Source organism: Rattus norvegicus, chromosome 19 (genome assembly GCF_021556685.1).
Source record: "Rattus norvegicus strain SHRSP/BbbUtx chromosome 19, alternate assembly SHRSP_T2T, whole genome shotgun sequence".
Taxonomy (NCBI): Eukaryota; Metazoa; Chordata; class Mammalia; order Rodentia; family Muridae; genus Rattus; species Rattus norvegicus.
Window position 1 is genome coordinate 21,362,487 of NC_141552.1, and position 25,222 is coordinate 21,387,708.

At 42.7% G+C, this 25,222-nt stretch overlaps 2 protein-coding genes across 2 annotated transcripts in view; one reads left to right on the plus strand and one right to left on the minus strand.

The window, feature by feature from the left end:
* Positions 1-3,200: 3,200 nt before the first annotated feature.
* LOC147999082 (uncharacterized) lies at positions 3,201-7,834 on the minus strand. Its single transcript, XM_087596118.1, has 6 exons — positions 7,639-7,834; positions 6,495-6,685; positions 5,228-5,371; positions 4,428-4,594; positions 3,600-3,705; positions 3,201-3,476 (listed from the first exon to the last, which is right to left on the minus strand). Exons 2-4 carry the CDS (start codon positions 6,536-6,538, stop codon positions 4,465-4,467), a joined length of 318 nt encoding a protein of 105 aa, XP_087452244.1. The 5' UTR covers positions 6,539-6,685; positions 7,639-7,834; the 3' UTR covers positions 3,201-3,476; positions 3,600-3,705; positions 4,428-4,464.
* Positions 7,835-23,892: 16,058 nt separating this feature from the next.
* Positions 23,893-25,222, plus strand: part of LOC147999083 (disks large homolog 5-like) — a 45,330-nt gene continuing 44,000 nt past the window's right edge. The window contains exon 1 of the mRNA XM_087596109.1: positions 23,893-23,997. Coding sequence (XP_087452235.1) covers positions 23,916-23,997 — 82 coding nt within the window. The 5' untranslated portion in view covers positions 23,893-23,915. The remainder of the gene's footprint in view (positions 23,998-25,222) is intronic.

Consider the following 25,222-nt stretch of genomic DNA (forward strand, 5'->3'; position numbering starts at 1 on the left):
AATTCATCCATTTGAGTTGACAAAAACCAACTCTCACTTCAGATTTACAGCTGACCAACACTTAGTTTCAGGAGAATGAAGAAGCTGGCCAGGCCTGCAGAGTCAGATCCCCTCCCTGCCTGGGACAACCCCACCCACAGCAGACTTCATCTTCACCAGCAGCTGTTATCAGAAAATCTGACCTTAAGGTTCTGAAGTCCACATATGCACAAACCCTAACGTTGTTAGATGGCGGATATGGGGTTTTTCTCCCATTTAAATTCATTCGGGCCTCTTCTCTCCCCTGAGATGCACTCTGTTCTCTCAGGTCTGTTGGTCCTGGAAGGACCTCGGTTCAACTGAAGGCCTGGGAGGGAGGGGGAGGACCTTTTGTTGTAGGAATGAGCATGGATCAAGAATGTAGCCCCATTGTGACTGGGCAACTAAGCTCCAGAAAATCTTTCCCAGTCACAGAACTGGGTCATGTGGGAGCCTACACTCTTTCAAAGGGAGAGCTGGTTGCTTTCTCCTGGAAGAAGCACTTGGGGGTTGACTGTCACTTCTGAACCTTCTGTTCTAAGTCACTTCTCAGAAGGGGCACTTTGCTCTGACTTCTCCATGGGACCCACACAGCATTGGGAGTGGAGGATCCTCTGGTGTTGCAGCTCTGAGCTGGGAGGAGGAGCTAGCACACTGACATGGAGAAGCCTGTTTTCACAGCTGATCTGGATCTGAGGAACAGGTGGTTTTAAAGAAGCATGTGAAAGTATCTCCTGCAGGAGAGCTCACTATACAGGGAAAGTCACACAGGATAGGGAAAAATGGCTTCCCAACTTCCCCGGGGCACTCAAACCAGGGAGGATTGTTGAATTTGTTCCTTGTCTATTGTTATATCCCCCTTTTATTTCTAATTTTGTCATTTAGGTATTGTCTCTCTGGTGTATAGTTTGTTTGAGGAAGAGATTGTCTCTCTGGTGGACCTTCTCAACAAAAAAAAAAAAAAAAAAAAAAAAAGGAACCAAAAAAAAAAAAAAAAAGCAAGCAAGCAAACAAACAAACAAACAAAAAACCAACACACATCTCGTGGTTCCCTTGACTCTTTGTATTTTTCTCTTTGTTTGTAATTGATTGATTTGATTTGAGCCTTGAATTAATTTCCTGCTGTCAAATCCTACCAGACACTCTATAAGATGAGGCTTTGCCTCACCTTGGTAAAAGTAGCATGTAATAAATGAAGCTTTTGCTGCTCTCTCCAGTGGGGATGACATCACAATCTCACTGCAAACCATGCACAGCCCGGTTTAGGCTTTATTAAAGTAGCCCACCATTTCAGTGCTCCCTGCAAGGTGCCATGGGGCAGTAGTAACCTGAGTCTGCATGCACCTCGACAGTTTCTACTATGGACCCTTCCCCATACAAACACACACACACACACACACACACACACACACACACACACACACACACACACTTTACTGACATGGTGCACATTCTTTGCACACCAAAAATAAGTGAGCAATAATGAAAACAGATCAATAATGGAATCAATGGAGGGAGCTGTGGGGAAGCTGGGGCTTAGAATTACTTAAAGGCCCTATGCAGGCTCTCCTTTTGTTGGGGGAGAAATTTCAAGTGCAATGTCGTTCTTTATTTTTTTTTTCTCTAAAGCACAGAGGGCTAGGGTAGATCATAGGGCTTTGAGCATGTTCGGCAAGTAGAGTTACACGGAATTAAATCCTAGAGCGGGGACCTATTTAATCTTCTACAAAGTTACAGAGCAGCCTGGATGAAGACTCTCAGCTGAAAATGTGGACATCTCAAGACAGGCACTGGACAATGGCTGACAGACTTGACTGAAGACTGGAAATGTTTTGCTATCTCATAGGAAAAGAAGGCCCCTCATACCACATTGTACTCTAAGGACAGTTTATTCAGGTTAGGCATGACATGAACTATTGTCTCAGGTCACAGATGTCAGCACAAAGTATCCAAGGTGTTGTATGCCAATGGTAGCATCAACAGAACAAATCACACAGTGTCAAGAAGACATAAATCATGAGTTTGTGTAGCAAGACCCAGGCCTCTTCCAGGTTCTTAGATAGTAACTGAGAACCTCAAATACGGTAGTGATGTGATAGTGTGGGGTGAATCTAGTTACAACTAGCTTCTGTATTGACACAGATGATTCTTTTTGTGTCATGTTCAGCTTATAATGAATGACTAGACCTAAGCATGAGAATAACCAAATACTACATTGCTTCTCTAGCTGCTGAGCTTTTAAAGCCCTGGGGTGACAGCAAGTTTTTGTGGACATTCTGGATTGCTCCTTCTGTACTTTAACTCTGTGCGTCACCTCCACTCTCAGTAAGTTAGTTCAATTCCATAAATTGGAAATCAGTCACCTGGAAAAAATACATTCTCAATATGATCCCAGTTTGGCCATGGAAAAAGGGTAGCTTGAACTGCCCAACCTAGGTTCTGGGCCTGCACAGGCCTGCTCTCCAAAAGAAACCTGTGTTCACAGCTATAGGAAGCATTCACTATGTATGCTCTTGAGGTTTCTCCCTAAACTGCTTAGATTAAGATACGTTTCTTGCTATCAATAGAACACATTATGCCAAGCTGGCTTACAGGAATCTAGTTTCTATTCTGTATTTTATCAGATGTGCATAATACATATGGTCATCATTGATAACAGGTGAAAGATCTGCTCTAATATGAAAACTAAGTGGTGCTGGAGGATGATCCTGACCCACAATGAGGAGTGGGAACACCACAGCTCTGTAGGGATGCCTGGCAAGCTAACACATTGAGCATGTACGGCTCAGTAAGTTCCCTGTGAATACACATCTCCTGAGATCTCTCTATTTAATCATAGGTGATCTTGTCCACCTAATACAGCACCTCCTGTGGAATAACAAAAGCCACCTGCAGGAGCTGTGGTGATGACTCACAGGTTAGAGCATCTGCTGCTCTCTCAGAAGAACCACATGGACCCTAACAATTGGGTAAAGTATGTCAGTGATTACATCATAAAGTGTTTGTTGGAGACACAGCCACATTATCCACACAAAAAACACTATCACACTGGGTACCCCTTAGTGAGTTTGAATTCACTTATTAGCCCAGGCTCCATAGAACATGCAGAGATCCATCTCTAGCTGTCAGTTCTAGGTCCACAGAACCCTTGAGTAAGAATGATGGTCTTAAGAGTCAAGAGATAGAATTCAATTTTTATTCATAACAAATACATTTTTACAACACAACAGGATTAAAATGAATAAAAATATTTAAAAATATTTGAAAGTAAAAAATAGTAACAAGAACATATAAATATGAAACAACAAAAAGAAAACTTCAATTAAAATCATAACAAAAAAATTTCTAAACATAAGCATATTCTTAACGAACATGTAGAAGCACAGATGTATTGCTGTTTCTCCTCTAGCTCACATAATGAAAGGCGGTCCCCCAAGCTGTCTCTCAAGTTGTGTTTTCTGAAGAAGAAAGTGAGTAAGACCTCAATCAGTCAGGCTGGCTTAGTGTTATATAAATTTAGGGTCTCTAAGAAATGACAAATTAACTCTGAGGAAGAATATTCATCCAAAAAATATTGTTACCATTCAGGATGTTTGTCATCAGGGACTCCTGAGAAAGCAACTCATTCTTCAGGAAGCTCTCTTACTGGGGTGTGTCCAATTCCAGCTCTCTTGCACTTTCTGAGACCTGGGAGAGGAAGGCAGTTTTTAAGACACTGATTTGGTGGGGAAATGCTAGCCAGCTGTCAGAATGCTGCCTTCTACCACCTCAGTTCTATTGGACAGTCGACATGGACCTTTTAACTGATATCATTGTTGCTAACTCTGCAGGTAGGGCAAAATCCCCGGCAAGCCTCACTGTAATGTTGGCTGACAATATGGGACCCAGACTTATACCAGTGCAAACCAAGAACAGGGCAATGGGAAGAGACCTCATTGGGTTGCCAGAAGAAAGGAGATGTCCATATGTCACCAAGGTTAAAGCCAATGACAAGTACTAATTTGACATTTGCACTTAGTTCTTATCCCAGAAAGGTGCTTCCTACACAAGAAGTCACAGGACCACAGAGTGTCATTTGTCAAAGAACCACGAACTTGTTCAAAGCTCTGCATAGGATCCAATCTATCACATGGATATGCAATAATGAGGTGTGTTATTAATCTGTCACCATTTCTAGACTGCAGCTTCAAAAAGAGCAGCAAAATATACTTGCAATATAATTCCATTTCTGAAAAGTGGTTAACTTCCCAGAATACTTGTGCATAGGCAGAGCAATGAACAATTCCATTACATGAGGTGGTTGGCTGGTTGTGAGTGTAAATTAGAAAGGAGGTAGGAGGAAGCAAAGATGTATCAAATTGGCAAATTTTATCAGATATTGTTAAGCTAACAGAGCTGTTTGTCCCTACCAGATGATGCTGGGTCTGGACGTTGCTGGTCTTTATCCTACTTGTTGAAGTCAACCAAATATTTCTGGTTCAGTGCACAAGCAAGATGTACCTCCTTGCTCTCCTGCTTCAGTGGGGCCAACTTCTTCCTACATGTGTTCTCCATCAGGAGCTGGCTGAGCAGGTTTCTGGAAATACAGTCTGCATAGTAAGATCATGCTGCCCCTTCCTCCCATTCCTACTCCCAAGTACCACTAACTCTACCAGGTCCCAGATACCCATGCAGACTTAATAAAATACATCTCGATACACATAATGCTGCTGCACAAACCACAAAGAGTTAATTCGGGGAAGAAAAAATTGTTTGCTTGGCCTGAGCACCAATTAGTGTCCACATCTCTCAAAATGAACACAGATCTACATCTATCCATGAAAGCCCAATGCATGGGGGCAACATCAATTAGCAGTGGGCCAACACCCTCAAAGGAGGTCAGTAGCACCAAGAGAAGGTCATGCTAACCATGTGGTCCACACACTGAGTGTTGTAAAACCTGGTGTGACCCCAGAGGTCCAGGTCAGCCTAATAACCTTCTGCTGACTTCCATCAGTGCTGTTCTATCTAGAGCCTTCTGAAGATGCCTAGACAATCCTGGGATGAGGAACACTCTTTTATGGAACTGAAAACTGAGTCCTAATGACCCTGGCACACCGATGTGTAAACAGCACAAGAGATAGAACCAGAGCTGAAGACCGACCAATCCAGAACAAAGAAATCAGAAATGGCCATTCCACAGGTGATAGGCTTTCTGACCAGGACTTACCTAGAGAAGGTAATCTCCTTCTTCAGCTTATGGCTGTTCTCAAGGATCTCAGTGTTCTCCATGTCTAAGTTGTGCAGAATTGACATGACTGCCTCCTCCATTCTCTCCAGGTCTCCATAATATGGATTTGGCCTGAAGTGTGGCCTGGCCCCAAATGATAGAATACAATGAACATCAGCATTTAGGAAGATATGAACTCAGGGTGGGTCCTGTACTACCCCAGTCCTGGAAGGACACCTTCTGAATTCTACATATTGGATATTCTTCAGCTTCAGAAACGTGTTTTTCTGCGTCCAGGACACCAGAATCTCGGCATCCAGATGGAGGCTTCCCTGGCTCCCTTTGTTCAACCAAGAGGAAATCTGCAGTCAAGCCAGTTGAGCTATCAAGAGCCTAGGCCACACCTCTCCATGCTCCCCCACCCAACACACCCAGAAACCTGTGATTTCTTTTCTCCTGTCCTGATAATAGACCATATATCATCACAAAATTATAATCTGCACAACGAATACAAATATACAGACAAAGTGGCCACATAGGCAAAGAACTGTGCTGTTGACAGTGGGGCTCCCAGAACAAAGCATTCACTTCACCATGAAGGTGTTACAAGTAAATACTAAGGCCAGGACATAGACCCCTAGATTCCAATGTGGAGGGAAATATAAACATTTAAAAGTTGTCCATATGCATTTGGATGTATGCACACACAGACTCACAGACTAAGACACACCCACAAAAAAGTGAAATGTAAACAGAGTCAGAGAAAGACAAATATGGAAACAGAGAGCACTGTGAGAACCAGGAGAAATGCATGCACCATTGCTGTCTCAGAGGGCAAGACACACAGACAATAACAAACAGGCCTGAGCCTGAGACCTTCTAGTCAAGCATTGAGATGAACAGTTTTGGACCAGGCCCCTCAGGCTGCTGCCTGGATCTTCCAGCACTCAGTCCCCTGCCTAGCAAGTACAGAGACTCACCATAAACTCACTGCAATTACAATCTTGCAAAGCCACCAGCTGTCAAGGGCTTTGCAAATGCACACTAGACACTCACTCTCCCTGACTTTATCCCCGAATTCTTCATTCAGACCACAAGATCTGCTTTTCAATAAATGGAAGCAGATGAGTCCATTTTCCATCTCACTCCTCAGGAAGGGTCAAGGTTCTGAATCTCCTCTATATGGGAGGTGAGGTTTAGCACAGGGTGGTTAGGGAGGCACAGCTTTCTAGAACCCAAAACCTTAATAGGATAAGATGAAGGTGACCTTGCAGTCCCAGGAATGAAACAAGAGAATTTGGAGCGATTCATCCCCGTTCTTCATGGATCTCTCTGTCAGAAACCTCAGGTGATCTCTCAGGTCATTTCTCTCCTCGGTAATGAGCTGCAGCTCTTCAATCAGCCTCTCCTTTTCCTTCTTGGCACGATGCATAGAGTGTTCATAGACCACAGTGAGGCCTAAACAGGAGAACAAGCCTGGAACCCAGTGTCACGGCTAGGCGATTGGTCTATGCTTAAGAGGCCTCCTCGGTGGATCTCAGTTCTCCCACTACTCTATAGAGACCAAGAGATGTAAGCAGCCAGGTGTGCCCTATGCAGGACATCACGTGCTTACATGTACCATGGAGATGGCTTCTCCAGGATTCTTATCAGCTGAACAGGGTACAGCTTTGTTTCCTCACCCCTGTGGTTTCAGAACTCAGATGATAAATTCACCATCCAAGACTTGAGTGATTGGAGACACTCAGATGTCCTACCCTGATACTCTAGGCCAACAACTTTGGATTTAAAACGCATTTCCAGGGAGGACATGGTCAACAGATTTATCAATTCCCCTATTTGAAATATCCAACGCCCCAGAAGAACCCATAGGTTACAGGCTGAATCTTGGTCTATATGTTCCAAATAGTTTTGGTATTGTAGAAACATGTTTGTAACACACATCTCTAATATATAAAGCTAACGATGACCCTGCAATTAGAAGAAATCAGAGAAGGAGTAAGAACATAAGGTTATTGCCTGGAGCACAATTCTCTCCCTGTTCCTACTGTCAGATATCCACTGTATTTAAAGAAGCAATGATAGTGAAGTACATTGCTGCCCTGTCTAAACTCAGAAAAGGTGGACCCTCCATGACTCCTGATCGTGTTTTTATATCAATGTAACATACCAAATGAACTGAAAAGTAAAGGCCAGAAGTTCACAGTGTAATAGCATTGGCCTAACCATATCCTCCCAGTGGGGATAGAGAATCTAAAGTTCTGAAATCCTTGACTTTCAGGAATTGTGATATTCATGGAAATTCAATTCCTTTTCAGATGCACCAGTTGCTGTGGCCCATTGCTAGAAAGGTCAGCTTAAGCCTGCAGCCCCCCTGACAGGAAGCTCAAAATATACTGCCCAGAACTTACTACACATTCCCCAGAAGTGCTGTCTTTGTCCATCATTACTTTGAGACGAAAGGCCAGACTCCTTCACTCTAGTCTCTCCACAATCAACGTTCCCCCTCCCAAAACGGTTGTGAAGACGGGAAAACATGTCTTAGGATGTAACCACCAGACTCAGTCTGAGAGAAACTAGGGCACTGGTTGTCACTACAACACTGGTGACATCACAGAGGATGCCAGAACTCTCTAGGAGACAATAGAGTGTCATAGAAGGGACAGCAGATGTCATGGGGAGCAGACTTTGTCTCCCTGCTAATGTTCTCCCTGTACTGAGCATAAGCTGAGGTGCCCTTTCCAGGAGACTTTCCCGGGGCAGAGCCACTGAGCATCTCCTTCTTCCAAAGCCAAATTTTCCTCTAGGCTTGATTATAAAAACCTTAGTAATTCCTATGCATCTAAATGAATGTTTCCTTCCAAATCCTGCCCAAAAATGTCTCATCCTAACTCAAATCGTCCTCATTCACCAATGTTAGCCATTAAAACTTCCTGAGATTTCACACCAGCTTGAATATGCAGTCAAAAGTTCTCCTGTCTCATTATTATGGGTGCTTTAAATCACATCCAGAAATAGACTGCATGGTAGGTTACAACATGGGTGTGTGTTAGGGTACACTCATGAAGTCATGTGCTTAGCAATCGATAATTGCCAAGAAATTCCTTAGGAGAAAGAGTTGATGTCTTTAAAGTGCTAGGCAAAGTGTGGAGACCAGTTGGCAGAGGAAAGTGCAAATTAGAGCCACCAGTGAAGGGAACCTCATTCTGCTTGTGGGGTTCTCCTCTCTGCACCAATGTCGACAAAGGAGCACTGCTCACAAGCCTGAGTAAGATATACCATGAGCTTCTGTCAGAAAAATAAAATAGTCAAGAGATATAGGGGGTGCACATAAACATCTAAAATGAAGCTATAAACATCATTAAGTGGATAGAGCAAGGTCCCAGCACCTGTACACTGGGAAATGGCCACCACACCAAACACAAAAGCATCTATCATAGTAAAAAATGAATACTGTATAGAATTCACACATTAACACTGATTGATCACATCCGTAGTTCAAATTTTGGGGGCAAATTCATGGCCCTAACTATCTTTCTCTCAACTTATATATCAAAAAATAAGAAGGAAAGAGAAAAGAAAAAGTCAAAGCAAAAAGCTCAAGCTTCTCATATGAGGACTGCATGAAGTGTTATATGTTAGTCAGTTCTGATTAGACCATTTTAGATAGAACAGTGCACAGTGACCCTTGATGTGATGGGCCCTATATAAAGCTTTTTGCAATATTGGAATTTTAACAAACCTCATCCAGAATGTACAGAAGAGGTAAGGATGTGATCACCATGTCTTTGCTCTCTATCTGGTTATTTTTCTGCGTCCTTGATTGTCAGGCATAGAACAGCAACAATCTGAAATAGCTGGTAGACATGGAAAAAGGTGGCTAAAACTATAGTTGTGGGTTGCACACCTCCACTGTCAAAGGCTAATGCTGTCCTCACAGTCCTTGGAGGCCACTCTTGTAAGCCTATTTATTGGAAAGTGGAAGGAGGTTCATCTGAGCTCAAAGTGAACCTGGCCAGCCATGTAGAGGGCAACATGTGATACTTGAGACCCTGTCTAAAACCAGCACAGAAACCCACCATTCATTCAAAGCATCATCTGTGAATTCTTGATTATTTACCATTCTCTCCCTACCAGTCTTTCAATCTGGAATGATAGAAAAGAACTGGAAATGATCTTCCTATTCTCAGGAAATTAATCTCTCTTTCCTTAGGTGCACATTAAGAACCCATGCAAATGGGTATGACCATCTGAACAACTTAGTATCATCTACTCAGTATATCTAGCCTAATACTGTGCCTATGGCAATCTCAAGCTTCCCTGAGTGTTGCTGACCCAGCAAGAAGTATGAAGTACTGAGGTCAAACCCCAGTGATCCTTTCAAGGGTTTAGAAGAAAGCCATCAGAGAAACTCCACTTCTTTGTCCTTAGATTAAATCACATTGACACAATGTGAACCTGGTGGACTATTTAACCAGACATCTTTCTCCTAACCCCAGCTTTCTGAGTTCAGTCCATGTGAACCTGCATGGGGAGAATGCATTGAGTGTACATAGACCACAGTGAAGCCTAAACAGGAGAACAAGCCTGGAACCCAGTGTAACTGCAAGGAGTTTGGTCTTTGCTTAAGAGACCTCCTCAGGGGGTAGGGGATTTAGCACTTGCCCTGGGCAAGGCCCTGGGTTCGGTCCCCAGCTCCAGAAAAAAAAAGAACCAGAGAGAGAGAGAGAGAGAGAGAGAGAGAGAGAGAGAGAGAGAGAGACCTCCTCAGTGGATCTCAGTTCTCCCACTACTCTATAATGACCAAGAGATGTAAGCAGCCAGGTGTTCCCTATGCCTGCCAACACACGCACTAAATGCAGCAAATTTTAATTTCTGTTCAATTGTTCAGTAACTTACTTACACTTGCATATGCTTTGGAAGTGGTGGGGCTTCATGATCAGCATTGCATTTAATAATACATAACCAATCATCCCTCCTAGAATGACTCTGTATACAGAGAAAGAAAATTTATTAGAATGGCTTATAGGCTGTGGTACAGCTAATTCAACAAGGAATGGACGGTCTAAAACGCAGTAGTTGCCCCTGTTGAAGCCAATCCCCCTAGCCATTTTGTTCCATGCCTGCCAGATAGTTCATATTCTTGCTGTAATATGTCGCCCATCATTGTTTCTGAAAATAATTTAACTCACAGCAGGGTCAGGCATGATCACATAACTTGTGTATGTTTTTCTTATTGGTTATTTTGTTTATTTATATTTCAAATGTTAACCCCTTTTCCAGTTTCCCCTCCAAAAACCCTGCATTCCACCCCTTTCCCCAGCCCCCTCGAGGATGCTCCCCCACCCACCCGTTCCCAAACCACTGGGAGGAAGTTGTTTATGTTGTGAGGTTTCTTAATCTTAAATTCCATAAGTATAAGCTTCATGTAGGACCAATAAAATTAAAGGTCAATATGAGGGCTGCAGTGATGGCTCCATGGTTAAGAGCACTGACTGCTCTTCCAGAGGTCCTGAGTTCAAATCCCAGCAACCACATGGTGGCTCACAACCATCTGTAATAAGACCTGATGCCCTCTTCTGGTGTGTCTGAAGACAGCTACAGTATACTTATATATAAATAAATAAATTTTTAAACAGATAAAAAGTCAGTATGAACCTTTGTTGTCTAAAATGGCTTGAGTCAGGGCTGACAACCAGACAGCCCTTCCAGCATCTGCCTATGACCTCACAGGTTTAGACTTTATAAACTGACATAGAAAAATGTCCAGGGTCCTAGCCTGACAAATTCTCAGCTAGGTCTCTGATGATCAGTCTTAGGGTGGGCATTCAAAAAACCATCCCTCTCTAAGTGAGGTCAGAGTTTGTGTGGTTTATGGGGCAACTCCTGAACCCCAACGGTTTTGTCCATTAGCCTGGATATTTCAGCTGGTCTTCAGTACATGCAGAAATCCTGAAGAAGTAGGCAAATTAATAAAGCAAACTTCCTTCTTCCATGTCCTTGATATGAGCTGCCAGCAGAAGGTGTGGTCCAAACAACAACCAACCGATTGGGTAAAGATCTTTACCAAGCCTACAACAGACAGAGGGCTTATATCCAAAATATACACAGAACTCAAGAAGTTAGACCACAGGGAGACAAATAACCCTATTAAAAAATGGGGTTCACAAACGCAGAAAGACATACATGGTATGCACTCACTGATAAGTGGCTATTAGCCCAAATGCTTGAATTACCCTAAATGCCTAGAACAAATGAAACTCAAGACAGATGATCAAAATGTGAATGGTTCACTCCTTCTTTAAAAGGGGAATACCCTTGGCAGGGAAGAGAGAGGCAAAGATTAAAACAGACACTGAAGGAACACCCATTCAGAGTGTGCCCCACATGTGGCCCATACATATAAAGCCATCCAATTAGACAAGATGGATGAAGCAAAGAAGTGCAGACCGACAGGAGCCGGATGTAGATCGCTCCTGAGAGACACAGCCAGAATACAGCAAATACAGAGGCGAGTACCAGCAGCAAACCACTGAACTGAGAATAGGACCCCCGTTGAAGGAATCAGAGAAAGAACTGGAAGAGCTTGAAGGGGCTCGAGACCCCATATGTACAACAATGCCAAGCAACCAGAGCTTCCAGGGACTAAGCCACTACCTAAAGACTATACATGGACTGACACTGGACTCTGACCTCATAGGTAGCAATGAATATCCTAGTAAGAGCACCAGTGGAAGAGGAAACCCTGGGTCCTGCTAAGACTGAACCCCCAGTGAACTAGACTGTTGGGGGGAGGGGGACAATGGGGGTGGGGTGGGGAGGGGAACACCGATAAGAAAGGGGAGGGGGGAGGGGGATGTTTGCCCGGAAACTGGGAAAGGGAATAACACTCGAAATGTATATAAGAAATACTCAAGTTAATAATAAAAAAAAATAAAATAAAATAAAATTAAAAAAAATAAATGAATTAAAATAAAAAAAATGGGGTTCAGAGCTAAACAAAGAATTCACAGCTGAGGAATGCCAAATGGCTGAGAAACACCTAAAGAAATGTTCAACATCTTTAGTCATAAGGGAAATGCAAATCAAAACAACCCTTAGATTTCACCTCACACCAGTCAGAATGGCTAAGATCAAAACTCAGGTGACAGCAAATGCTGGCCAGGATGTAGAGAAAGAGGAACACTCCTCCATTGTTGGTGGGATTGCAAACTGGTACAACCATTCTGGAAATCAGTCTGGAGGATCCTCAGAAAATTGGACATTGAACTGCCTGAGGATCCAGCTATACCTCTCTTGGGCATATACCCAAAAGATGCCCCAACATATAAAAAAGACACATGCTCCACTATGTTCATAGCAGCCTTATTTATAATAGCCAGAGCTGGAAAGAACCCAGATGCCCTTCAACAGAGGAATGGACACAGAAAATGTTGTACATCTACACAATGGAATATTACTCAGTTATCAAAAACAATGACTTTATGAAATTCATAGGCAAATGTATGGCACTGGAAAATATCATCCTTAGTGAGGTAACCCAATCACAGAAAAACACACATGGTATGCACTCACTGATAAGTGGATATTAGCCCAAATGCTCGAATTACCCTAGATGCACAGAACACATGAAACTCAAGAAGGATGACCAAAACGCGAATGCTTCACTCCTTCTTTAAAAGGGGAACATGAATACCCTTGGCAGGGAATAGGGAGGCAAAGTTTAGAACAGAGGCAGAAGGAACACCCATTCAGAGCCTGCCCCACATGTGGCCCATACATATACAGCCACCCAATTAGATAAGATGGATGAAGCAAAGAAGTGCAGGCTGACAGGAACCAGACGTAGATCTCTCCTGAGAGACACAGCCAGAATACAGCAAATACTGAGGCGAATGCCATCATTAAACCACTGAACTGAGAATGGTACCCCCATTGAAGGAATCTTAGAAAGGACTGAAAGAACTCAAGGGGGTTAAGACCGCATATGAACAACAATTCCAACCAACAAGAGCTTCCAGGGTCTAAGCCACTACCCAAAGGCTGACCCTGGGCTCCAACTGCATATGTAGCAATGAATAGCCTAGTAAGAGCACCAGTGAAAGGGGAAGCCCTTGGTCCTGCAAGACTGAACCCCTAGTGAACGTGATTGTTGAGGGGAGGGCGGTAATGAAGGGAGGATGGGGAGGGGAACACCCATACAGAAGGAGAGGGGGAGGGGTTGGGGTATGTTGGCCCGGAAATCGGGAAGGGGAATAACAATCGAAATGTAAATAAGAAATACTCAAGTTAATAAAGATAAAAAAACATAAAGAAGGTGTGGTCCAGATTAGAAGTGGGCCTTTCCATCTCAAAAGATCTGAATTAAAGATTTATCTCCTCATCTCAAAGATTTGGATCAGAAGTAGGTATTCTTGCTTCAAATAATTTAATTAAGAAAAAAAATCCAATGGTGCTCATGCCTTTAGCCTCAGCATCCAGGAGGCAGAGGCAGGTGGATCTCTGAGTTCAAGGCCACCCTGGTCTACAAAATGAATTCCAGGACAGCCAGAGCTACACAGGGAAACCCTGTCTCAAAAAAAAAACAAAGAAGAGGAGGAGGACCAAGAGGAGGGGGTTGAAGAGAGGAAAAAAGAAAGAAGGGAGAGAGAGAGAGAGAGAGAGAGAGAGAGAGAGAGAGAGAGAGAGAGAGAGAGAGAGAGATCGAGAGATCCCCCTCACAGGGCGTCAAGCCATTTGGCATTAGTTAATTCCAGGTACACTCAAGTTGACAACTAAGAACAGCAATCCCATTACCCGTGGTTGTGATCTCACCCTGGTAGGCTCCTGAGTAGGAGGCTGAAGCAGGAGAATTGCCATAAGTCTGATGCCAGCATGAACTACACACGTGTTCCAAGCCAAGCCAACCTCAGCTACAGTTTGAGATTCTGTCTGAAAAATATGAAAGAGAAAGGAAACATAATTTCCTAGAGCAGTGTTTCTCAACCTTCCTATGGCCTCAACACTTTAGAACAGTTCCTCATGCTGTGGGGATCCCAACTACAAATTATTTTGTCTCTACTTCACAACTGTAAATTGGCTACTGTAATGAATCTTTATTGTAGTGTAAACTATCTGATAGGAGACCCCGTGTGGGTCACGACCCACAGGCTGAGGGCCTTTGCCCTAGAGGTGGTCTTGGCCTAGTTTATATAGTTCATATTATAATGGCCTCTCTCAGCGTTTGAAGGTCGAGTATATTCACTTGTAACATCAAAACTTAAAAATTCAGTTGAGCTGCTGGCTGGTACGGTCTGACATCCCTCAGAATAGCTTTGCCATTTTGTCACATGCCTGCCAGCCATTTCATATTGTTGCTGTAACATGCCTGCTGTCACTGAGGAGGAGAAGGGACTTGGCTCAAGGACATGCTGACCACACACCTTGTTTTGTTCTGAATGTTCTGTATGCGGTTTGCTAATCTAGAGAAATTCTACACCTGAAGGAGTGGTTCCCTGAAGTGGACACAGGTGAAAGGCTAAGGCAGATGTGTGAAGGAATGTTTCACTGAGGCAGACACAGGTAAAAGGATGTTCTGCTAAAGCAGGCATGTGAAAGGACACGTGATGAAGGGTTCTGCACTAAGGACACACATGCATTGGTCTGCCTTGCATTCTGTAGTTGAGCTGCATTTGTTGGGACTTCATAGAACCACAGCAAAAACCCTTCTGGTGGGCTGTGTAGTTTCTCGCTGTTTCCTTGGACTCGGGCTGATGGGCAGAGTGATATCAGCTGAGACAGACACATGTGCTGACGCAGGACACACGCTGAGGCCAGACCCATGGAGTACACGGGATATTGAGAAGGAGTTTGGATGGAGTTATGCTTGCGTACTTGTTGGTCTGGGGTCTCTGCTGATCTCTGCTCGCCTGAGAGCTGCTCTTACTGGCTGTGTAGCATCTTGGCTGCTCTTTGTTCCACTTGGACAGCCCTCAGGACCAGGCGCTCCTCTCCCTTAACCATGGCTGCTGTCCTCTTCCTCTCTCCTCTCCATCACACACGTTCTTCCTTTATTCTCTGGCAACTTCTTCCTCCTTCTTCCCTCCTCATGATCCTCTCTAGCAAAGCCCTCAAGGCTCACCTCCCCCGTCTGTCTGCTGTGCAGCTGTTGGCTGGTGGCTTCTTTATAATCACAGTTAACTGGGAGCAGGGTCAGGCCCTGGCTTCTCTTAGTGTCCACAAACAACAATGGATAAGGATCCGTGCAGTGACAACCCTATTACCTATGTGGGGTCAGGTGAAGCGATTAAGCACTGAAAGGAATAATTTTGTCTCCTTCAGGAAAGTCCTTTACTGCTGAGCACTTATTCTTAGCAATGTGTGTTTTACTCATGGTTTCTTCTGCTGCACCCAATGCCAGTTATCGGGCTTATATTGCTTATCATGATGAAATCCTACTACTTTTGTGTTAGTAAATATATGGATAATGACACAGAACATGATTGGAAGTTAATTCAAGCCTATTTAGAGGGTAATGAAAGTGCTTCAAAAGTAATTAATGCCTTCAAATACGATGTTGGAATGTCTTTTGGTAAACAGCTAGAAGATACTACCCCTATGGAAATAGCGAAATTATTGGCTGATCAATTGACAGGATTAGATCCCAAGGCTTGGCTTCAAAGGATTTTCCATAGTATGGGAGAAGCTAGTTTTGCCATAATCTTATGTACATTATGTATTATGTTGCTTTATTTTTACATGACTAAACCCCTACAAGGAACTTTAGCTATGTTATGTAAAGTGTTACTTTAAAACAAAAGAAAAAAGAAGGAATTGTTAAGACATAGAGATGCAGCTCCCAGGCAGGGTCAAGAAAGGCCTGGTGACAGATTCAAGTAGGGTCTGGAATGCCGCCCTGGAGAAGAAAATGTTTTTCTCACTTGGCCTTAAATTATGTTCTGCTGTGTCCCGTTTTGTGGAAGTGGTTCTAACGCTCTCTTGGTAATGGTGAGTATATTTTGATTATAATAAGAGAGGTGATTTGTTATATGAATATTTTTAGAAGAAGCTTTCATTTATTCGTCTTTCTTTGTTTAATCTTCCCTCATTGTTCCTGGTATCCTGGGAATAATGATCTTATGGTATCTTGACACAATGAAAATTGTAGTAATGCATATTCTTAGCTTAATAAGGATTAATAAAGCTTGCAACTCCGTGCAGTTTCTTCTGCCTTTGCTCTGCACCCCCTGTGTCCTGGGGGTATGCGACCGTACTCAGGGCCTCAACTCACTACACATTGACAATGGGTCACCCCACAAAACAGAGAAGCATCTACCTTAGTCAAAAATGGACATTTTATTGAATGCACACACTAACACTGATTGATCACATCCATAGCTAAGATACTAGGGGCAGATCCGTGGCCCAAAATACATTCCTCTAAACCTATAAAGAAAGAAAGAAAGAAGGAGAGAAAGAAGGAAAGAAAGAAAGAAAGAAAGAAAGAAAGAAAGAAGGAGAGAAAGAAGGAAAGAAAGAAAGGAAGGAAGAAGAAAAAACACAAAAAACTTAAGCTTCTCATAGGAACTTCGCAGGAAGTGTTGTCTGGTGGTCAGTTCTGATTAGGCCATTTTAGATGAAACAGTGCATAGTGACCCTTAATGTGATGGGCCCTATATAAAGCTTTTTGCAATATTGGAATTTTAACAAACCTCATCCAGAACATACAGCAGAGGCAAGGATGTGATCACCATGTCCTTGCTCTCTATCAGGTTATTTTTCTGTGTCCTTGATTGTCAGGGATAGACAGCAACAATCTGAAATAGCTGGTAGACATGGAACAAAGTGGCTAAAACTATAGTTGTGGGTTGCACACCTCAACTGTCAAAGGCTAATGCTGTCCTCAGAGACCTCGGAGGCCCCTCTTGTAAGACTGTCTATTGGAAAGTGGAAGCACTGACTTCAAAGTGAACCAGGCCAGCCAGGGAGAGGGCAACATGGGATACGTGAGACCCTGTCTAAAACCAGCACAAAAACCAACCCTTCATTCAAAGCATCATCTATTAATTCTTTATTATTTACCACTTTCTCCCTACCAGCCTTTCAGTCTGGAATGGTAGAAAAGGACTGGGAATGTTCCTTCTATTCTAAGGACCTTGATCTCTCTTTCCTTAGGTCCACATTAAGAACACATGCAAATGGGTATCACCATCTGAACAACTTAGTATCATCTACTCAGTATATCTAGCCTAACACTGTGCTATGACAATCTCAAGCTTCCCTGAGTTTCGCTGACCCAGCAAGAAGTATGAAGTACTGAGGTCAAACCCCAGTGATCCTTTCAAGGGGTTAGAAGAAAGCCATGAGAGATGCTCCACTTCTTTGTCCTTAGATTAAATCACATTGACACAATGTGGGTGGACTATTTAACCAGACATGTTTCTCCCAACCCCACCTTTAGGAGTTCAGTCCATTGCAGAATTCATGTCCCACCATCCTAGATACTGATTTAGTGATATGTAATAATTATTCAAACCTATACATTAAATTTTGTCATTTTGTTAATTATTGTGGTTTTCACAGTCTTCTTTGATTAACTTTCCTAGTTTTATTAATTTATCCCCTGTGTTCTCTCCTATTTTATCCTTCCCTTCAAACTAAAGTATTCCTTTTAGGATCCTCTACAGAGCTGTCTTACTGGTTATACATATTGTGTTAAATTTATTTTTAGTATGCATTCGTCAGCACAGTAGCTGTGCAGCTGCCTGCCCTCCATGGTATCAGATCTACTTTCCAAACAATAACGCTCAACTCCTACTGAGTGTGTAGCATCTTGGCTGCTCTTTGTTCCACTTGGACAGCCCTCAGGACCAGGCTCTCCTCTCCCTCAACCATGGCTGCTGTCCTCTTCCTCTCTCCTCTCCATCACAAGTTCTTCCTTTATTCTCTGGCAGCTTCTTCCTCCTTCTTCCCTCCTCATGATCCTCTCTATAAAGCCCTCAAAGCTCCCCTCCCCCATCTCTCTGCTGTGCAGCTGTTGGCTGTTTGTTTCTTTATAATCACAGTTAACTGGGAGCAGGGTCAGTTATTTGGGGTTAACCAGTCTTGAGTTCTACAAATTAGCATTAAAATACAAGCAGCATTAGGCCAATACACTACAGGGATTTTTGTTTGTTTGTTTGGTTGGTTTGGTTTAATTTTCATTTACCTTTTTAATTGTTATTTTATTTTTGGTGATTTTTTATTAATCGGTTATTTTATTTATTTACATTTCAACTGTTGTCCTGCTTTCCAGACTCCCCTCATCAAACCTTACATCCTGTTTCTGCTCAGCTTTGCCTATGTGACAGTGCTCCCCCACCCACACATATCCATCCCCACCTCACACCTCTAGGATCTACATTTGGTGGGGCAACAGGCCTCACCTTGAACCATAGAGCCATCCTTGCATACACTTTGGCTGGCAGTTTGGTCCCTGGGAGCTTGGGGATTAGGGAAAGAAGATCTGTTCAGATATTAAAGCCAATGATTGCTGCATTCTCTTCTTTTTCTGGTTATAGGTGAAATTATGTTTGTGTGCTTCTCTTTTTTTAAATTATTGAGAGAAGATTAATTTCTTGGTTTTTCTTGGGTATAGTTTAGTTCATTGTCTTAGAGTTTTCCTCCTATTAGCCTCAGTTGTGCTTTCTTAGAGAAAAGAATTGTTTAAATTTGGTTTTTTCATGAAATATCCTGGTTCCTCCTTTTATGGTGATTGAGGATTATGCTGGATATAGGAGCCTGTGTCTGCATTACATCTGCCCAAGATTTTCTGACTCTTAGAATCTCTGTTGAGAAGTCTGGTGTAATTCAGATACGTCTGAATTTATTTGTTACTAGATATTTATACCTTACCCCTTTTAATGTTCTTTCTTGATCTGTGCATTTAGCGTTTTAATTATTATGTGAATGGAGGAAATTTTCTGGTAAATTAGTTTGATGTTCTATAGGCTTGTTGTACCTTTATGGCCTTTTCTTTCTTTACCTTATGGAAGTATGCTGCCATGATTTGTTGAAGATGTTTACTGGATCTATGAACTAGAAATCTTAATTCTCTTCTATATCTATTATCCTTAGGTTTCAACATTTAATTGTGTCCTGAAATTCATGGATGTTTTGGATTCAATAAACCATACATGTTTATCTGAGATGGGTGTTTTGTGCTTTGTGGGATGACCTCCTTGACCCCAGGCTGCATGAAGAATCTCAGCTGACAGTGGGGACATAAATTATGAGTATGTGTAGCAAGACCCAGACCTCTTCCAGGTTCTTAGATATAAACTGAGAACCTCAAATACAGTAGTAATGTGATAGTGTGGTGTGAATCTAGTTACTATTCTCTATTTTGATATAGATGACTCCTTTTATGTCATGGTCAGCTTATAATGACTAGAAGACCTAAGCTTGAGAATAACCAAAGACTACATTGCTTCTCTAGCAGCTGAGCTTTTAAAAGCCCTCGTGTGACAGCAACTGTTGTTGGACATTCTGGATTATTCCTTCTGTACTTTAACTCTCTGTGTCACTTCCACCATCAGTAAGTTAGTTCAATTCCATAAATTGGAAATCCATCACCTGGAAGAAATACTCTTTTTTTTTAAAGATTTATTTATTTATTTATTTATTTATTTATTATATACAAGTACACCGTGACTGTCTTCAGACACACCAGAAGAGGGCATCATATCTCATTACAGATGGTTGTGAGCCACCATGTGGTTGCTGGGATTTGAACTCAGGACCTCTGGAAGAGCTGTCAGTGCTCTTAACCACTAAGCCATCTCTTTAGCCCAAGAAATACTTTCTGAATATGACTGAGATTGGCCATGGAAAAAGGGTAGCTTGAACTGTCCCACCTAGGTTCTGGGCCTGCACAGGCCTGCTCTCCAAAAGAAACCTGTGTTCACAGCTGTTGGCTGGCTAAGAAAGATTTCACGAGACGTGATGCACAGCCCTCGGACTTCTGCTTCAGTCATCTGCACAATTTTTCCCGGACGATATCCTCATACCTCCAGCAGGCGGGTGATGAAGCTGTCCACTCTCAGCTCCCCTTCAGCCATCTTGTGGCCACCAGACTCTCCTCCCTGCAGCAGGAACAAGGGCTTCTCCATGGTGGCTGCAGCAGCAGTGGTGGTTTGGCATTCTCACCTAGGAGGCCCTATGCCTTTCTACCCCAGTTCCAACTCACCTCAGGCCCGGGCCTTCCCCCCATCCACTTCCCATGGAGCAGGGAGAGCAGCACCCACTAGAAATAAAAGGGAATCCCTTGGTCCTGCCAAGACTGAACCCCCAGTGAAGGGGCTTGTTGGGGGGAGGGTGGTAAAGGTGGGAGGATGGGGAGGGGAACACCCATAGAGAAGGGGAGGGGGAGGGGTTAGGGGGATGTTTGCCTGGAAACCCAGAAAGGTAATAACAATTGAAATGTAAATAAGATATACCCAATTTAATAAAGATGGAGAAAAAAATAGAAAGAAAAGGCACACATTTAAAACAGAAGAATATGGACCCTAATTTTAAACCACAGCTCTGTCAATTAACTATACCTTAAGGAAGCTCAGAAAAGCAGGCCAAACAATTAATATTTTCTCGGTTTAAGTAAATAATAATGTCCGCTTCTTGCTATTGTGGAGGGAATTAAATAGATAATATGTAATCATGGAAGTTTTGAAGTTCCATCCATTTTTCTGTTCATTAAATCAATCTTACTAATTTCATTGATCAAATATGTATGTTTTCCGTTTCACAGTTATATGTATAATAAAACCAGTATAAAAACCTTCAGAATATTCAGTTATTATAGATATTTGTCATTTCTTACAGAGGGCAACTATGATTGACTACACCCAATTCTATAAAAAACAAAACTCAGGAAACCTGGCCCTTGGCAGCAATGAATCAAGAAATATCTAGGATGGTGGGGCATGAATTCTGCCAAGCAATGAACTCAGATAGCTGGGGTTGTGAGGAAGATGTATGGTTGAATAGCACACTAGATTCACGTTGTATCATCTTGATTTAATCTAAGGACAAAGAAGTGCAGTATCTCTGATGGCTTTCTTCTAACCCCTTGAAAGGTTCACTGGGGATTGACCATAGAACTTCATTCTTCTTGCTGGGGCAGCAACACTCAGGGAAGCTTGAGATTGCCATAGGCACAGTATTAGGCTAGAAATGCTGAGTAGGTGATACTAAGTTGTTCAGATGGTCATACCCATTTCATTTGTTCTTAACGTGGACCTAAGGAAAGACAGATCGAGGTCCTTAGAATACAAAGATCATTTCCAGTTCTTTTCTACCTTTCCTGAATGAAAGACTGGTTGGCAGAGAATGGTAAAAATTCAAGAATTGGTAGATGATGCTTTGAATGGAGGGTGGGTTTCTGTGCTGGTTTTAGACAGGGTCTCAATTACCCCATCTTGTTCTCTACGTTGCTCGTCCTGTTCACTTTGAGCTCAAATAAAGCTGCTTCCACTTTCCAACAGGTAGTCTTACAAAGGGGCCTCCAAGGACCGTGAGGACAGCATTAGCCAATGAGAGCTGAGGTGTGTAACCCACAACTATAGCTTTATCTGAAAGACCCTCAGACAGAGGAGACTCTCGCTCCAGTCCTGAGGACAATCACCACCCCATGAACACACAGGACTCAGTCTTGATGTAAAAACAAGAGGTTTACTTTGGGATACCATGCACTGGGGCTCGACACGGTCCTCACGCAGGAGGGATGTGAGGAGCCTCGAACAACAGAAATGTACAGCTTAAACAGTCATTTACGATCACACAGTTTCATTAGCTCAGCTATTTCGGTGCCAAGGATAACTAGGCAGATGTTTCTCGTCCTGGGATAAGGCCGTAACCACATCAATGCAGCTATTTCAGTACCAAGGACGTCTGACTTGATACATGTTTTCTTATCCTGGGGTTTCCAGGACAAGGACCAAGGATATCTGTCTTGGCAGGTGTTTCTCTTCTGGAGTTCCCAGGACAAGGCTATAGCGATGTCAGCCTATAGCACAGCTACATTCAGTACCCAGGACATCTCACTTCTATAGTGGTCAGTCAGCTTCCCAGAGATGTTTCCTGTCTTGTAATTGCCCTGCAGTAAATATGTTCTGTACCCTCTGTTCTTATGGTCCAGCAGCTTCCTAGAGAGTGGGTTGGAATGTGCTTTCTGTACTTTCTGTTCTATTGTCTAATGTGTAGGGGCTAAGCGAGGGCCAGCTTAAAAGATTCTCATGCTTAAGAAATGGCTGTACTGATATCAAACGGGTATCTTTCATATCCACTTTCTTCCAAGTCTACCAGCCATCTCAGATTGTTGCTGTAATATGCCTGACAATCAAGGACATAGAAAAATAACTTGATACACAGCAAGGACATTGTGATCATATCTTGTGTTGTTATGTATGTTCTGGATGAGGTTGGTTAAAATGACAATATTGCACAAAGCTTTATATAGGACCCATCAAATTAAGGGTCACTATGCACTGTCATAGCTAAAATGGCCTGGTCAGAAGTGACCACTGGATCACTCTTCTGTAACTTCACATGAGAGGCTTGTGCTTTTTGTGTTTTTTTATTTTTCTGTTTTTTCTTATTTATTTATTTATTTATTTATTTATTTATTTATTTATTTATTGTTTTATATGTTGTCAGGAAGATAGTTCAAGTCATGGATCTGCCCCCAAAATCTGAGCTTTGCTACCAATACTGTAAACAGTATTAGTGTATGCATTCAATAAAATAACTTGTTTTTTTTTTTTTAGTACGATAGATGCGTTTGTGTTTTGTGGGGTGATCCATGAAACAGGAGTGAAGATGCTTGTTTCTTACTCTGTCCACTGAGTTATGTCTCTAGGCTTGTCCTACTCCTTTGGCTGCATCCCCCCCTACATCTGCTGACTATTTTATTTTTCAGATGAAATCACACGTTATAGCTTAGAGAGGCCTGTAAGCAATCCTGCTTTGGTAACTTAGGTGCAGAGAGGAGAGCCCCACACTCAGCCTGAGGGTGCATTCACTGGTGGATCCAATATTTCAGTTTCCTCTGCTAACAGATCACCACATTGTTGCCAGGACCATAATGAATGCAATTCTTTCTCCTAAGGAATCCGGTGGCAACTGTTAAATGTTAAGCACAAAGCTTCAGGTTGTACCTATAACACACACGCACATCGCAACCTACCCTACAGGCTATTTCTGGGTGTGATTTCATGCACCTGCACATCATGAGACAGGAGACCTCTTTGGCTACTTATAGGAACTGGTGTGATTTCTCAGTAATCTTTAATGGGTAATATTGCTGACTGAGGAGAATTTGAGGTAGGATGAAACATTTCTGTGCTTTGATTGGGGAGGAAGCACTCATTTAGATACATAGCAATGACTTAGGTTTTTCCAATCAAGCCTAGAGCCAAATTTGGCTTTGGAAGCATGTGGTGCTCAGTGGCTATGCCACAGGGAAGTCCCCTGAAAAGGGTCCATAAGCTTTTGCTCAGTACAGGGAGAACATTAGCAGGGAGGCAAAGTCTGTTATCCATGACATCAGCCGTCCCTTCCTGGACATTCTATTGTCTCCTAGAGAGACCTTGGAATCCCTGTGATGTCACCAGTATCGTTGTGACAACCAATTCCCTACTTTTTCTCTTAGTGTCCAAAGGATATATCCACAGACATGTTTGCCCGTCTTTGTAGGCGCTTTGGGAGAGTTGATGTTGATAGAGAAGAGTCTAGAGTGAAGCAAACGAAACCTAAAGGTAATGATGGACACAGGACATGGGGAATGTGGAGTAAGTTCTGGGCAGTGTATGTTGAGCTTCCTATCAGGGGTGTGTGTGGGGGTCTTCCGCTGGCCGTTTTAGTAATGGGCCAAAACCACTGGAACATCTCCACAGATATTGAATTCCATGATTATCACAATTCCTGAAAGTCAAGGTTTTCACATCATTAGTTTCTCCATAACCACATGGAGGATATGGCACTGCCTCTGCTATTATTGGGTGAACTTCTAGTCTTTACTTTTACAGTGCATTCGGTATGTTAAATTGATATTATAACACCACCAGTACTCATGGAGGGTATAACTTTTCTGAATTAAACAGGGCATCAATGTACTTCACTTTCATTGCTTCTTTAAATTCAGTGACTCTCTGACAGTAGTAAGAGGGAGAGAACTGTGCTCCTGGCCATGACCTTATATTCTTAGAACTCCTCTGACTACCTCTGGCTGACGGGGCCAATCTTAACTTCATATATTAGAGGTTCTGTGTGGCAGATATTTTTCTACAGTAGCCAAAGTATATGGAGCAGGTAGAGAAAGAGCCTGTAACCTATTGGCACTTCTGGGGCATTTGTCATTTCAGTAGGGGTAATTAATAAGTCTGTTGACCATGTCCTCCCCCTACATGACTTTTTAATGCAAAGTTATTGGACTAGAGTAACAGTGTAGGATATCTGAGTATCCCTGAAAAATCAAGTCATTGTGGATGCTGAATTGATGATCTGACTTCTGAAACCAGAGGGGTGAGGGTCCAGAAATAAGGTTGTAGCCTGCGTACCTGATAATAATCGTGGAGAAGGCATCTCTCTGGTACTTGTAAGCCTGTGTGGGCTGGCATAGGGAACACCTGGCTGCTTACATCTCTTGGTCTCTATATAGTAGTGGGGGAACTGTGATCCACTTAGGATGCCTCTTACACAGACCAAACTTCTTGAAGTGACACTGGCTTCCAACCATGTTCTCCTGTTTGGACCTCATTGTGGTCTGTGTATGCTCTATGCATTCACCCCATACGGGTTCACTTGTGTTCTTCTACCTACAGAGGCCTGCAGACAGACGTCATCCCCTGAAAATATCCTAAACAAGGTGCAGGACAACGAGGAAGAGGAGAGGCTGAATAGAGAACTGGAGCTAACTACCAAGGAGAGAAATGAGCTGACAGATCGCCTCCTTTATGTGACAGGTGGATCCATGAACAAGAG